This window comes from Echiichthys vipera (assembly GCF_963691815.1).
Source record: "Echiichthys vipera genome assembly, chromosome: 8".
Lineage (NCBI taxonomy): Eukaryota > Metazoa > Chordata > Actinopteri > Perciformes > Trachinidae > Echiichthys > Echiichthys vipera.
This window is the reverse complement of record NC_139833.1, coordinates 30669238-30684301: the sequence shown is the minus strand read 5'-3', so window position 1 is coordinate 30684301 and position 15064 is coordinate 30669238. Positions and strand designations below refer to the sequence as shown.

The 15064-nt window shown below is 41.7% G+C and overlaps 1 protein-coding gene across 3 annotated transcripts in view; it reads right to left on the bottom strand.

The window, feature by feature from the left end:
* Positions 1-15064, bottom strand: part of vps13b (vacuolar protein sorting 13 homolog B) — a 387717-nt gene that overhangs the window by 267173 nt on the left and 105480 nt on the right. For all 3 annotated transcript variants that reach the window (XM_083918688.1, XM_083918687.1, XM_083918689.1), the window contains exons 18-19: positions 14361-14495; positions 13352-13531 (exon numbers count right to left, since the gene is read on the bottom strand). In XM_083918688.1, the coding sequence (XP_083774814.1) occupies positions 13352-13531; positions 14361-14495 (315 nt within the window). The remainder of the gene's footprint in view (positions 1-13351; positions 13532-14360; positions 14496-15064) is intronic.

Below are 15064 nucleotides of genomic sequence, written 5' to 3'. Positions count from 1 at the left end.
CAAAGTGTGAATCACAACTAATTGCATCATAAATAAAACCAAAAAAAACCCTGCAATTTCCCAGCTTAGGATCAATAAAGTATTTCTATTCTATACTATAAAATGTAGAGAGATTCATATGTCACATTCATCACTGAGATGTTAAGTGAAAGCAAAGTAGAAGTTGAATAAGACATTTTATGAGCAGGATTGTATGGCATTTAGTCATTTCAAAGACTTTAAAATCAGTTTCAATGTTTTTAATATTGTCGAGCATTATGATTATTGTGACGTAGATCTGAAAGCACACAATTTTATAGCCAACTGCTGCATAGTCGGAAAACGTTAAAAAGAGAGGGAAAAAGTCACAGTGAGAGCCATATGTAGAGAGATTAATGTACAGTTTAGCTCTCATCTACAGGCGTAGGAAAAACAATCGTAGATCATCCCTTCAATCATCAATACATCTGATCTGGATCTGAATTGTCACAAGCCTACACTGGACAAATATACTTAACACTTTGTTGGTCAGTCCACATGCTCCTGTCATCTTTGCTGCAGTTTCAACATGCAGAAAGATACAGATTTCTGCTTTAAATCTGGTTCATTTCCTCTGCGAATCATTCTACTGTAGTGAGTTGGTTAAACCTGCTTAGACTTAGTCATCTCAGTATGACTCTTAGTTCTTTTATGTGAAATGGTACCACTGATGTTCCTGTGTGGTCTGAGGTGGACTCTGAAGACAAATGACAGCTTTCCAAAACAAGAAGAATTACAGAACTCTAAAGAGGGAGAAATGATTCCATATTTAGGGGATAAATATGTGACGATAGAGTGAAGACTGAGAACCCATTCTTCAGTCTATCTGTCACTGGGACGAATCACAGTGGTTTTGGATGATAGAAAGACATATAATGGACTGTATGTGGCAAAACTCGCATTGTACTTTTCTTTCTCTTCCTTTTCCCTCTAAGACATAGATGATGCTGAACTGTGCTCTTTATTGGCTCCAACAGGTTTTCTGAACCCTAGCCAACCCTGAAAAAGAGCCAAAGACCTTGTAATTGGTACTATTGCAAGTCTACTGTGTGTGTGAATGAGAGTGTGTAAAAGTAAGCCAGTTATATGGGAGAATTCAACATTAGTGTGGGTTGTGTCACATTCCATTCTTGACTGAGCCTTACTGAACCCCTCCCCAACCCCTCCCCCACCTGGTCTGGTTCCTATTGGCTGATTCTGTTAATTACTTTGCCTTTTTTATTCTGTGAGAAATCTCTCTCGTTGCCACAACCATCCCACCCAAACCTACACCACAACCCCATAACCACCATTAGCTTAATTAGCTTAATTAATTACATCTTAAAACAGTGCTCCAGTAATAAGCATCAGCATCAAAAGAAATTTCAAAGATCATAATCTCTTACCCCAAATTTTAACTCCTCTTTCCCCTCAACCCCTTTTTCATCTTTTCATCAGCACCACTGCTGCTTCATGTGGGACTGTACTTAGCTCACTGACTTTAAATTTCCCCTTTTTTTCCTTTGAAGAGCTAGTGCTGCTGAGTTTTGTGTGGCACTGTGCACGCAGACTGATCTGGGCAACTGTGCAGCCTGGGAAAATGTGTGTAGAGCACAGGACAGGAGGGGAGTGGAAGCAGAGGATTTTAGGGGGAATGAGTGAAGAGATGAAGGAAGCGCATGGTACGAGGGAGGAGGTGCGCTGCGGCAGCTGAGCTGTGAAGAAGCTAATGGGCTCTCATCCCCTTCCCACGCCCACCGCGTGTTTTCTGATGGCCACTCAAGCGGCGAGACACATATTGGTTTGGCTACCGGCAGAGAACTCCAGCTAGCTTGCTTCAATACTGCAGATTCGGCATCTGTGTGAACTCTGGTTACCCTGTATATGGAGTATGAATCAGTAACCAACCTCTAATAAAGTGAGGAGGTGGTGGTTGCTCTCTCTCATAATTGAAACAGCAATAATGAGAGATGAAATACAGAAGCATTTTTTCAAAGACAGACAGTGACACTGACAAACTAAGTGGTGTGATGAACAGGGAGCCACCACAATTTGATGTTTGTCTCTGTCAGCAAAGCTAGAAACTGCGAAACCACAACCTGCCGTATAATCACATCCGAACAGTTTATTATGGAGCATCAAAAGAGAACAACATCAGTGAAATAAAGAGTGAGGGAGCATTCTAATGATTTCAGGTCAATTAATGTCACTTCAAGCCAATAACAACTTACTTTACTAACTTAAATAACTGTTATGTAACATATAAGAAAGTGCATAAAAGTGCATTGCATATCTTCTCAATGGTTTGAAAGTTGTCACAATACTAGTACTAGTACAGTAAACTAAATCTAAACTAATTTAAATGCACATAATCGTTCTTGCCTTCCACCGCCGGTCTGGGCATTATCCCCTCTAATTTGTGAGAATAAAACCCCAAGCCCCTGATTAGGTGATCTGGGGAAGCCAATTGTTTTGATTGGGCTGTGTGATGTTTGATCCGACGGTGTGGAATGTAGCGACCTTTGATCCAGTGACAACATTCAATTAGATAAGGTTAACTAAATTGACCTCCTTCACCCGAGCTACTCAGCCCAGAAGGAGATAAAGTGTAAACAGCGTGTATGCTACACAGTAAACCGGGGATTACTGCTGTCCACTTTAGCCAGGGCTCAAAATGTTCTTTTTTTGTGTGTACATTCACTGGTGCATGTCCCTCTAAAAAGGACATGCACCATTTTGAGCCCTGTTAGCAAACAGTCATCATGCCCTCACCCATTCACATGATATGCAGGACATGCACTATACGTTTCTGCTTTAGAACTAGTGAAAACTACACTACTTATCTTTCCATCTCTTTTTTCTTTACTTACTAATGATGAATGAAGAATCTTGAAGGAGACAGCTGGCAAAGTACTTTGAGCTTGGGGAAACTTTGTCCTCTTACTCTCTCTCTCCTGCTCTCTCTAAGAGCTTAACTGGTAATTAGTCATTGTAATAACTCTGCAGTCACATGGGAATTTGAAATGATGGGAGTGTATAGAACTAGGGGGTGGGGGCAGTTGTGGACTTGTGTTAGGCTCTTCACTAAATTTCTCACTGACAAACATTAAAAATGAATTGCACCTTAGTGGGAAATGAATCAGAGTGCCCTGGGAATTACATTACGCCCAGTAGCTGACAAGCTAGATGACCATTTTCCAGCTGCTGAATAACCAAGGGCAAGCGTCTCCCCCAACCTCACAAAGATGGAAAGAAATACAGGGAGGCTATAGAAGTTGAATTAAGTTAAGTAATTTGGCTGTTTGAGTAGAAGATAAAAACTCAATCATTTAATAAGATGCTACTCATCTTTTGCCAAACATCAAATTGTAGTTCCGCTGACGCTAAAGACCTAAAAGGTCCATCCATGTGGAGCTGCCCTTTTTGACCTGTGACTATGCTTTCTGACAAACACAGTATATTATGACTCATGAGCTTGTATACTGCTGCTTTCACAAGTGTCCATCTCAGCAGCCTTTACAGAAATGTTTCTGTTGTTTTGGTATTCCAATATGGATGGCAAACTTTTAGCTAATAACCTGAATGAAAACTTTAAACTGACTGGAAACCTTTCAACACATACATGGCATTTAAAGCTTCTTCTTTCTTTCCCTCTGACGCTGCCCTACCTAGACGACAGCTTTAAGAAGTCTAACAGCAGTGACCCAGAATGACCTCTCTTCACACTCAAAGGCAAAATATTCATCTCTACCTGACTCACTTACACACCACCATGACGCCCTACACTGAAAGCGATCCCCGGAAAAGCCTGTATTTTGACCACTTTGTTCCCCTAAGCTACACTTTGTCCTGGGTTTCTGCTAGCTGTCTTACTAAGGGGGCTTTCACATCAAGGTCCTGGGTCCATATCCAAGTACACTTGACCCCATGGTTCAGTTTGTTTGATCAGAGTGATTACAAACTAATAATTAATGCGACTACCAGGCGTTTTTAAGTGGCCATGAAATAGTCTAATCTTAATACTTATGCCTCTATATTCGAGGGCAGGGCAGCCCGCCACAGACAGACCCAGATCCTTCAACCTGCCGTTAGAGCTATGGTGGGAGGCAGTGGTTCCTACTCTGGCCAGGTCCCCGCTGATGGTGGTCCCCGGGGCAATAGGGTCCATCTGTGGTGCTCTTTTCTATAATAGTGACTACAAAAACAAATGTCACATAGATAATGAGACAAGTGTACTCAAGTACAGAGCAACATTGCTAATGTGTTTGTGCTATCTGATCCGAGCAACAGAAAAAGATCATAGCCTTTTTACTTGGATAACAGAGAAATAGACCATCTACCATAGCCTAACAGAGTGCAAGTCAAACAGCAACAGTCATCAAAAAACCTCAATGGTAGGCTAAGGCTCATTTACAAAGTATGGTAGTAGAGGCTACAACTACTATGACAAAGGTAGGCATTTCAATTATTGCTACAGTATCTCTTGAATGAGTTAATCATTCCCTCAATGATCATGTTAACTATGTCTGAAGTTCCACCTCGTCTGGAGAACGTATATTATTGTTTTCTTTGATTTAATGTTTACATTATTTGTTATGGTGTTGCTCTTGTCTTGTGTTCAATACTCCCTGACTTCCAAATTTGCCATTTATGTATATATCAGTGGCGATTACTCTAAGACTCCCTAAAAAAAAAAGTGGTGAATGCTTCTTGCTGCCTATACGTCATCACGCCGTAACACGTCACACGCATTGATGGACGTCATTGCGATGCGTCGCTTTGTTTACAAATCTTTCCATAGACCTCAGAGTTTTTGTGCGTCTTGTCCGACTGTTTTTGAATCTTTTCATCGACCAAATCTGCAGTAAACACTCCACCTCCGCATCACACTAATGTGAACCTTTCGCCGCCATTGTTTTAAATGTCCGCGCATGGTCCGTCCTTCTTTTTTCTATGTCCAAACAGGCGCACATAAAATGACATCAGAACCTCCGTAGACCTCATGCTCGTGCACGTACACGTGCGCATGCTCGTGCTAGTACACGTGCGCATGCTCATGCTAGTACACGTGCGCATGCTCGTGCTAGTACATGCGCAAACATGCTTTACAAAAGCCCACCTCTCCCCAACGGGCCGTGGTCGGCAAGCGTACTGCGCCTAGACACGGTACGGTTGCACTCACACTGGTCAAAGGAACCAGACTTTAGCCGTGAAATGTGCTTGGGCACGGTACGGATGGACAGTGTGAGTGCGCCCTTAGTTGGTACGACAAGGTCACAGATAATTTTCTTGAAAAGGAACGAAGGCTAGAATTTAAATATAAATAAACAAACACATTTATGATGTAGGCCGGAAAAATTAGCTTCCTCTCCTTGAAAGACCAGCAGCCGCCAGTGGTATATATGTACAGTGTATATCATTTATAGGGGATGGGAATCAAGAACCGGTTCCAGTTGAGAACCAGTAACAAATTGTAATCGGAAATGGAATAGTGTGCCTCCAAGCTTATCAATTCCTCTTATCAATGCAGGCATGTTTTTCTCACAGTTCATTGCAAAACAATGTCATTAAACTCATTTGCTGGAAACTTGCAACAAGGAGTCATGGCAGAGTGAAGGAAGAGTCCAAAGCCTGGCCTTATAATTGCATTAACACCACGCAACTAGGCTTAGCAGATAAACCTCAGTAAAGAAGAAAACTGTACAAATATTCTCTCATTTCATCTACACTGTGTTCTGACTCAGATAAAAAAAAGTGTTGCATTGATGCTGGAAACCTGTGTACACTCTTTTTCCACACTAAATTAATCAGGGGTCTAAATTATAAAACAGTGCGCAGGATTTATACTTAAAGTGTACAATGTGCAAAAAAAAAAAAAACATTCATAAAACAGTGCATACACACACCTGCAGACAATCTTCGCTTTATCACTCACAGTCCACCTGGAAATGTGTGCACGTAGATCAGCCTCAGTGAAAATAAATGTGGGAGAGCATAATATCATATACTGTATATTGATTCCTCTCATTTAATTTCTACAATCTGGCTTTAATTCACCACCTCTCCATCTGCATCATTAATTACCCGTCTCCAAAATGTTTGTACGCATGGTTCAGAGTTTACTTACAGGTGCAAAAATTATCCCGTCAAGTTTGTTTTCATACATCACAACTTTTGCGGGGGAAGTGGCGTACACATCTTTCAGGCCCTGTTTAGAGCACACGAAGTGTTTATAACTGAGACCCCTAGGAATCAATAAGAGAATAAAGAATCAGACCAATAAGCAGAATCGGTACTGGCATTGGTATCAATAACGTCTCATTGATTCCCAGCTCTGATCATTTGCATTAATCTATTCTCCGGTCTTAGCACAAACTCCAACCTCTGTGCATTTTGAATGAGATACACTGAATAAATCTCAGCATGTAATATGGTCAATGCCTGATGGCAGCATGAAAGCTGTGTTATCAAGTAAAGGTGAAGACTAGCCTGAACAGCAGCTTCGGCCTCAGTCACACTCCAACCCAACCCCATATCTGGTCTAAGCCCTTATCCCCTTGTACCCAATCTCTGCCCCCTGCCCCTCAGCCTCACACTTCAGCCAGGCTTTAAGCACTGTGAGAGTGGCCTAAGTAGCGCAACACTTCACAGACGAACAGCTCCAGTAATGGGACATGATTGACCTCAATAGCCAGCTCTGAGTGGGTTCCCTTGGGTCTAATCTCCACATTACCTGCACTGCTTCACACACACTGATTGACGAGACATGATGAGAGCGGCTGCCTTGAAGACTAAACAGTTTGTTGAGGAAGTTACAAGGTGCTTAAACAAATAAACAAATGTCTACTTTTAATAGTCTCTAATAATCTCTTTATAGTCTATCATCTGTAATAGTCTACTTTTATGCACCCTGAATTCAATTCAGTTCAATTAGATTCTATTTTATTTATAGTGCCAAATCATAACAAAAGTTATCTCAGGACACTTTACATATAGAGTAGGTAAAGACCACACTCTATGACTCTGTGATTTACAGCTGTGATATAATGAGATACATTACTGATGATGTTTCTATGTCTAAAATGAAATCCAAAATTGAGTGTGGACCAATTTTAATTTGTATGCTGCAAAACCTGGAGTATTTGTACTACATACAGTATATTTCCCAGTTACTCTCTTAATAAGTATTGTTCAAAATAATTTAAAATGAAGTTTTGGTGAGTTCCAAACAGCTACAAAACTCACCATCAAATCATATTAAGTACAAGACTAGCTCAAGAAATTGCCTTTTGTGTTTTCTCACACGGATGTAAAATAATTGTATTTTTAGTACCTTTTTGTCTACTGTAGGTCTATCGGCCAGATAAAGTTCAGGCCAGCAGCTTAAAGCCATCAAGTTGCTGCCTGAGACAAAGCCAGACTGTTGATTTAACACTCAATGGAGTGAGTGAACACATGCAAAGGAGGGAAAAAGAGCATGATAGATGGACATATGAAAGTATGGCAGGCCTTTGAAAGATTGTAATGGAGGAGGCTACCAAGGGAGATCCCAAAATTCACACCCTATCTACGGTGTCAGTGCAACCCATTCAAAGGCTGGGTTTTCAGAGAGGAGGCAAAGTGTGTGTCAAATGTTTCTAAGTGTATGCATGCCTGTGTCTGTGCATGTACTACTCAGTGAGTGTAGTGCATGTTAGAGTGTTTATGTGACATGGTGAGATTAAAGTCAGGTGGCGCTTCATTCCCACCTGCTCTCATTAGTCTTTGGGCCTGGAGTACTGTGAGATCCCACCTGTTTCATACTGCAGTGGACAAGTGTCTTGGGACACTCCTACATACGTACGGACGGACAAACGGATGGACAGGCAGACAGACAGACAGACAGAAAACTGTATTGAAGTGTCACCATATCGACAAGTAAAGATGCTTAGATCTGTTGATGACTAACTTCTAATGATAATCCAATTTGTTTTGGTTTTTTTAAAAACTGCAGATTAATCATGTTACAGTGTAAACGAAGTAGATCAGTGTTGAATCATGGACTTAATTCTGTATAAAACCTCCAACTGAAACATTTTCTTCCTTCCATCTGTCTAATAGGAACCGTAATTGAGAAGAAAACAGCTTTAATATCTATTAGGAAACTAAATATGTTTAGTATTACCGCGCTGGGGAATTCTCCAAGGATTAATTCCATGTAGCTTTCATAGTTCCCTCCAATATGTTTAAATTAAGATTAAAGATCACTTTGTTCCCCTATTCCCACAGCTCCCATGGTATGGTAAAGAGATCAAAACTGGAGGGCTTTATAGGGAACATCTTTAACATTTGCTCTGCTCTCAGTGTGCTTGATTAAATGTAACATTTTGAGATCCCAGAGTTCTGAGAAAAGCATAAATCATTGTCTCGCAGCTGCTGGCGTGCCTGGGGAAAACACATGCTATCCCTCACTCTCTCTCACTTTTTGTCTTCTCTGTGATCATAGAGCACACCCGACCCGTTGGTCCCTCCTCCTCCTCCTCCTCCTCTGGTGCAAGTCAGGGTGGTGGAGGGTGGGGGGAACACCTGCAGGCTGCTGCTAGCCCTGAGGTTTAGCATAGAACCCAGCTCCTCACACGCCCTCTAGCCCTATAGTCTACTCCCTCATACTGGCCCCATCCAAGGTCCGCTTAGTCTTTACCATCCATCAGCAGTGACAGGCCCAAGACCAAGCCAAGGAGGATAGTCATCCAGCCAGCCAGCCCGCCACTGTCCGGGGATCAAAATGATCAAGCTGTCTTTTAAGTAGAAGTGATAATTTACACTCAGTGTAGCACCGGAGGTCATTCTGAATGACACGGCCAAGGATTTCTGGTCCGAGTGATCCTAAAGGCACTGCTCTACTCTGATTAAATTCACAAATAATTTATAGATCTAATACTAGTCAAGGAATAAAGGCATCCGTCCCAGTGTGTGTCAGTAAAGGAAGACATGTCCCTGGCTCTCAGCTGGGCCCATGTGGAAGACTAACCTATGCCCTTCTGATCCATCCCGCCAACCTGGATTGCTGCCTGCTGTGACTTAAAAGCAACTGCCTCACCCCTGAGCTCCAAAAGTCTTTCTACAGCGGCCTCGCTTTCTTCCATCTTTTGCTCCATCTTTCACTTTGTTTCTTCTTGTTATTTAATAATGTCATTTATTTCAAATGTTTCATTGTGTCATAACAGATCACATGCATGAATCATGTTTGGTTCTTGTAAAAGAAGAGAAAATGAAAAAGAAAAAGGGGTGAATACTTGGCTATGGCGGTACTCTGCCACTGCCAAAAAATTGTATTGTTGTTGGGTGTATCTGGAACGACTGTTCAATTAGGAGAAATTATCTGGCACTGTTAGGTTGTAATGCAGAGGGTTAAAGGCAAGCATGAAATTACTATAGGTGTTAATTGTGTTTAATTTAATAGAATGTTCCAATCTCAACTCTGTTAAATGGAAACACATTTGTCTGGATCTGCAGGAGTTCTACAAGTGAAGAGGGACTCCCTCCAAACACCATCCCTAGCCACCCAACCCAATCGCTTCATTTTCTAAGTAAATTGGAATTTCGTCTTCACTGGTAAACAATTAGATAGAAAACAGATGTCACTGGCCATGTTTGAAAGCAACTTATCTCCTTGGTGAATTAACCGTGCATGAAAGAGCGAGAGAGAGATAGAGAGAAGATTAAAACATATTCCTTTAAAATGCCGGACCACGCATTCAATTATTTTCACTATCATCACTTCAGTGCAGTGAAAATTAACATTACCCCACATTCTTTGAGGTTTTTTCTTACAATATTTCAGGTTGACAACTGTGTCATGATGAGAGTGCTGTAGTCTTGAGTGGAGACTTGTGTGACTGGCCGTTCACACAAGAATTTAGCTGTTTAGTAGACCATATATTGTATCAGAGGTGACCTCAGGGATTTGGACCTTTCTCAGCTCTGAAAAAGGGAAAATGTCAGACATGGAGGAAATGGCTTCTGGGATTAATTAAATGATCCATAAGGAAAGTGCTGGAAATTCCCAGAGCCTGTCACATCCTCTAAGAAATGAGACAGCACACAGATCACACGTACATGACCAGTGGGGAAACACTAAAGACAAGGCTTCTCCCCACTTATAACCAACCGCAGTCAATCACATACACCAAAACATGAAAATAAGGGATATATTTGTGAAAGCACTATTACATGTTAGTATATTCAAAAAATTCAGTGACTACATGTTGGTGGCTTGATGTCAATTAGCAACAAGCTCCCCCTTCCTTAGATAAATATTATGCTTTCAGAAATGGGCGGGCAGATCCCAGAGCATTGCTGTGCTTTGTGTTGCCTCCCTACAAAAGCCAGAAGCGACTAATCAAGTGAAAAATACAATAGAAAAGTTGATTACGGCTCATTATATCTTAATGTTTTCGGCATGTCCTTGGTGTGAGGAGTTAGCTTTTCTCTTACTCCCTTTCCCCGGTTATATGCTTATTGCATAATGATGCCGCTTTAAAAATTTGCTAAATGGAATCAACAGAGCCACATGGGACGGATAAAATGTGTTTGATGCCAAGGCCAAGTACTCCAGCAATTCAGAAATGTCATGATCACAAAATGTTGAACCTCTGAGTCGGTCTTATGGGAGCAAAGGGTGCAGCCCATTTAGAGCGGTGCTACTCTACCTTTCATCTCTGGCTGAATGAGGCGTTGCATCCATCATTCCATTAACACTGCTCTAACAGGCTCCCAGTCACCCTCTGGATGACAGCGGGGACATGGGACATGTGGACTGACCAAAAGCTTTGATGTAAGCCTGACCACCGTACAAAACCCAGACCTTCAAATAGACACCCAAAAAAGTTAGAGTGAGAGAGAAAAAATTATCGCTGAAATACTGTGTGCGCGCGCCTGTGTGTGTGTGTGTCAGCTGTAAAAAAAATTAAGTGAAAATACAAAAAAGTAAATATTTAAATTGCTTGCATTCATTACAGTGTGTTCCTTTGTACCTAGTACAGACCAAATGTATGTCTTGTCAGACTTCTAAGAAATAAAACCCCAGAAATGTATGTAAGCATGAGTGCGAAAGCAAGCAAGCAAGAAACAAAGAATGTTAAACACCAGAAGAGTAAAACAAGAGGAGATTAGTGAGGCAGTGATGAGAAGGAGTGCATGCCTCCACTGCTCCACATCTGCTGGAGATATATCCATGCTTCTGGGAGTCAGACCCCCACCTCCCTTTCACCTTCATCTTCTTTCTCTCGGCCCCCCTTTTCCCTTCCTTCTGGTCTTCTGGTTTGTGTTCAGATCAGTTTTTAATATTCCAAAAATATGTACTGTCTTTATGAGCCATTGCTGTGCTGAAATAATATGCTCTCTAAATCAAAGTAATTGTCTGAGGATGTGCACTAAATAGAATTTACCAGAGTTCCAAAAAAATATCTATCTATGTCTGTGAGGCTGTAAAGGGTAGAACAACCCCTTGTCAGAAACACAACATTACTTTTAAAACCTGCTCTTATGTCATTGCATGGACATTTATTCAATGACTATACTCCCATTTATGAAACTGTGAGTTGCATATGAAATGTAAGCTTTTCCCTGCCTTGCATTTTCAATTTGTAGCAGCATGCTTGCCCTGTGTGCACTAGCAATGGGACAGTGATTGACTGGGCGACATTCAAACAGCAATGGATGGGAATTCCTGATTAGGGGTGACCTCCAAATCCACTGTCTCTTAACTGTACTTATCTTCTCACTTGACTTCTCTAGCTACAGCTGCATCTTCTCCTCACAGTCTGAAACCTGCCGAGACTAGCTTTATCTGCATCTCAGCGCTGACATGTTAAAGGCCCAGGGGCCTGATATGATTCAGGTTTGGGGGTTTATGTAAGTCAAGGCCACACGATGAATCTCTGCAGCCCTGTATTAAAAGTGATGTAAAGTTGTGACTCTAAAGACAACTCTGAAAACAAATACTGGAGGTGTATTGTTTTACATTGTCATCCCTGGCTTCTCCTGTATCTGCTGTTGGTGGGAGGGGGTTGCAGGATAACAGCCCAGGGTGTACTTTGAGAAACTCACCTTTTGTGGACTTTAAGAGAGAGTTTGAAGGCCATAACATGGGAGAGACTGTCAAGTACATCTCCTTCCAAAGATATCAATCTTGCCTGGGAAGCCAGTAGAACTGCTCGAAAGGAGAAGTAGTTGCAGTTGCAGGTGGGAATAAAGGTTAGTGATGACATACTGATATTCATGGCCTCATTCACAGAAGAAAGCACTACAGGAGGAATTTTTGCATGAAAGAACACTGGAGACCATACTATATAGATGATGACATACCTGGTTACTGATGTGGATACATGAGATGCACAGCCTTGTACAGTAGTCATTAAATATCCAACTTACTAAATCAAGCACCACAGCACTTTGAGCTTTGGAATCTGAATTGCATTCTTAGTCTTTTGAAAGTGCTTCTAAATAATCCAACACCCTCCCTGTAAACACACATGTATACACCCACACACTCTTGCACTGACACAAGAAATATAATCTGTGGTCTAAGGATGCAATCAAAAACTGCAACCTGACATCAGTGCAGCCTTCAACAGCAATCCTCGAGTGGTTAGCTGTTGTTAGCCAGCTCAGGTCAGCGCTGACAGAGACTAACTGCTGTTTAGAGAACTCATGCTGCCTGTAAGGAGACGCCGAGTTGCCAACCCCGCCTCAAGGATCCTAAAGTGGAAAACACTTAACGGCTTTAATAAACAAATAACTGAAAGGGGGCATTGCGTGACATAACAGGAGGAAGGAAAATATGATAACCAAAACAAATCGGGACTCTTGCATCAGATCACCAATAATTGAGATGGAATATGGACTACCAGTGCCTGTCACAAGTCCAAACACCAAAACCACAACCGGAAAATGAGCTAAAAACTGATATATAAACGTGGAATGATGATTTGTGATTTAAAAAATACACAGGTTGAGCAAGAAATTGTACCAGAGAGGAATGTACAATGATGGATACAGTAGAAAGAGAGGAGAGGAGAGGAGAGGAGAGGAGATGAAAAGAGAAGAGAGGAGAGGAGAGGAGAGGAGAGGAGAGGAGAGGAGAGGAGAGGAGAGGAGAGGAGAGGAGAGGAGTGGAGAGGAGAGGAGAGGAGAGGAGAGGAGAGGAGAGGAGAGGAGAGGAGAGGAGAGGAGAGGAGAGGAGAGGAGAGGAGAGGAGAGGAGAGGAGAGGAGAGGAGAGGAGAGAAGAGGAGAGGCGAGGAGAGGAGAGGAGAGGAGAGGAGAGGAGAGGAGAGGAGAGGAGGTAATGCATGCACTTGCAAAATCTTCTACCTGAGTTTCTGAAGTCGTCTCCTTGCTGAGGGACCTGAACAGAAAACACCAGCAGGTCAGGAGCCAGCAACGATTCAGGCTTGCGAATCTCATGAAGCCAGCGGCTCATATGGAGTTCTTTCGTGTCAGATGGACCCTGAATCAGAGGCACAAGCTTCTCCTTCACTCCCTCTCCTGAACCTAAGACACAAGAGTTTAAAGGCTTTTTAATATGACCCAGTGACCAGAATCAAAACAAACTATTCATATTCACAGATGTGAATTGAGAAAAGCATGTTGTTTCTAGTGATAAAGTAACTATGTTAACATAAATTCCAATTAAACTATTAATCAAAAGTGTTGGCCTTCAAAGCAACAAGCGACAACAAAATTACATATATCATCCATGTCCAAATGGCAGGAGAATTCTGCTAAAAAATAATATTAGAGTGTTGCAGAAACAGTCTTTAATATGTCTAACAGACCAAATGCATTGACAAAAGGAATAGCTGTGACAAGGTAAAACCGACCAACGGGAATATGATGGCCATTACAGTACAGTACAGTAAACTGGTGTTTACATCTTTTGTCTACACCTTTGTAGCCATTACCTAAAATGAGTACATTATTTTATGAATCCCTTGTAGATAATTATTTTGAAATAAGAAAATGTAGTTCACATGCTTTTCCTCCTTGTATTTATATATTGACAGCTGCTATACATCTTATAATCTGCCTGACATCATGTGTGCAGTTGACCTTGTGAACTCTGTGCTATGACACTAGCTCCAATAACATCCTTGCCATCAAAGACATGGCCAAAGCCCAATGACAGCACCCCAGGAGAAAAACAGAACTGAATCACATAGCTGGAAAGAAATCAAGATAAAGATTGGGCCGGAGAAAGAGAGGAAGACAGAGTGAAGTGTGTAAAAGTATTAGTTAAAAAAGTAAAAGAAGAGTCTAGTCGGTCTCACTCTCTCCCTCCTACACAGGCAGTAAAGTTTTAACAGGGCACAGCTGCACACACCTGGGGTCCTGGCGCACACTTTTACAGCTCCCACGGTTCCTGAGGCGCATTTCACCGTCGCACGGCTGCAGAACTTCAGCTCCAGGTTTTGGACCGAGCCCTCGAGAGTCGGTGACGGGCCCAGAGACTTCACACCTAATAAAAAGGAAACAAAGTGAAAATGAAGTGCAGTCCGGCAGGTTTAAACACCGCTGCCGTGGCTCCGTTAAACACTTGATTGGCCTTTAATTGGTCTTGAACCCCTTCTTTCCCTTTCCGTCTCTCAAAGTTCTGAGAAACCAGGTGCTCTTAAACACGGTTATCACCAACACCAGTCAGAGTGTGTTGCATTTATCTAAACTTTGGCAGGGATGACAGTAGTGGCCTCTGTTTCCAAGGTGGACCTGTTGTCTAGACCCTGACATATGTCACACAAAAGCTAACTGATATAAATCAGTAGGCGGCAAAGTTTGTTAAAACATAAGTGAACGGTCCCCCAAAGCTAGAACATTAAATACACATTTTACTATGATGTGTTATACACCTTTATCCGCACCTGACTTCTTAGTATTTCTACAATATATGCCAGTCACCAGTATTTTTTAATTTGGATTATTTAATGTGTATTTATCTATGTGTTTTTATGTCTTTGTATTTTTATGGCTCTGGATTTAGAAAGTTTCCTTTAAAAACCCTTACAGTATACTGATGGGATTTTGGATACA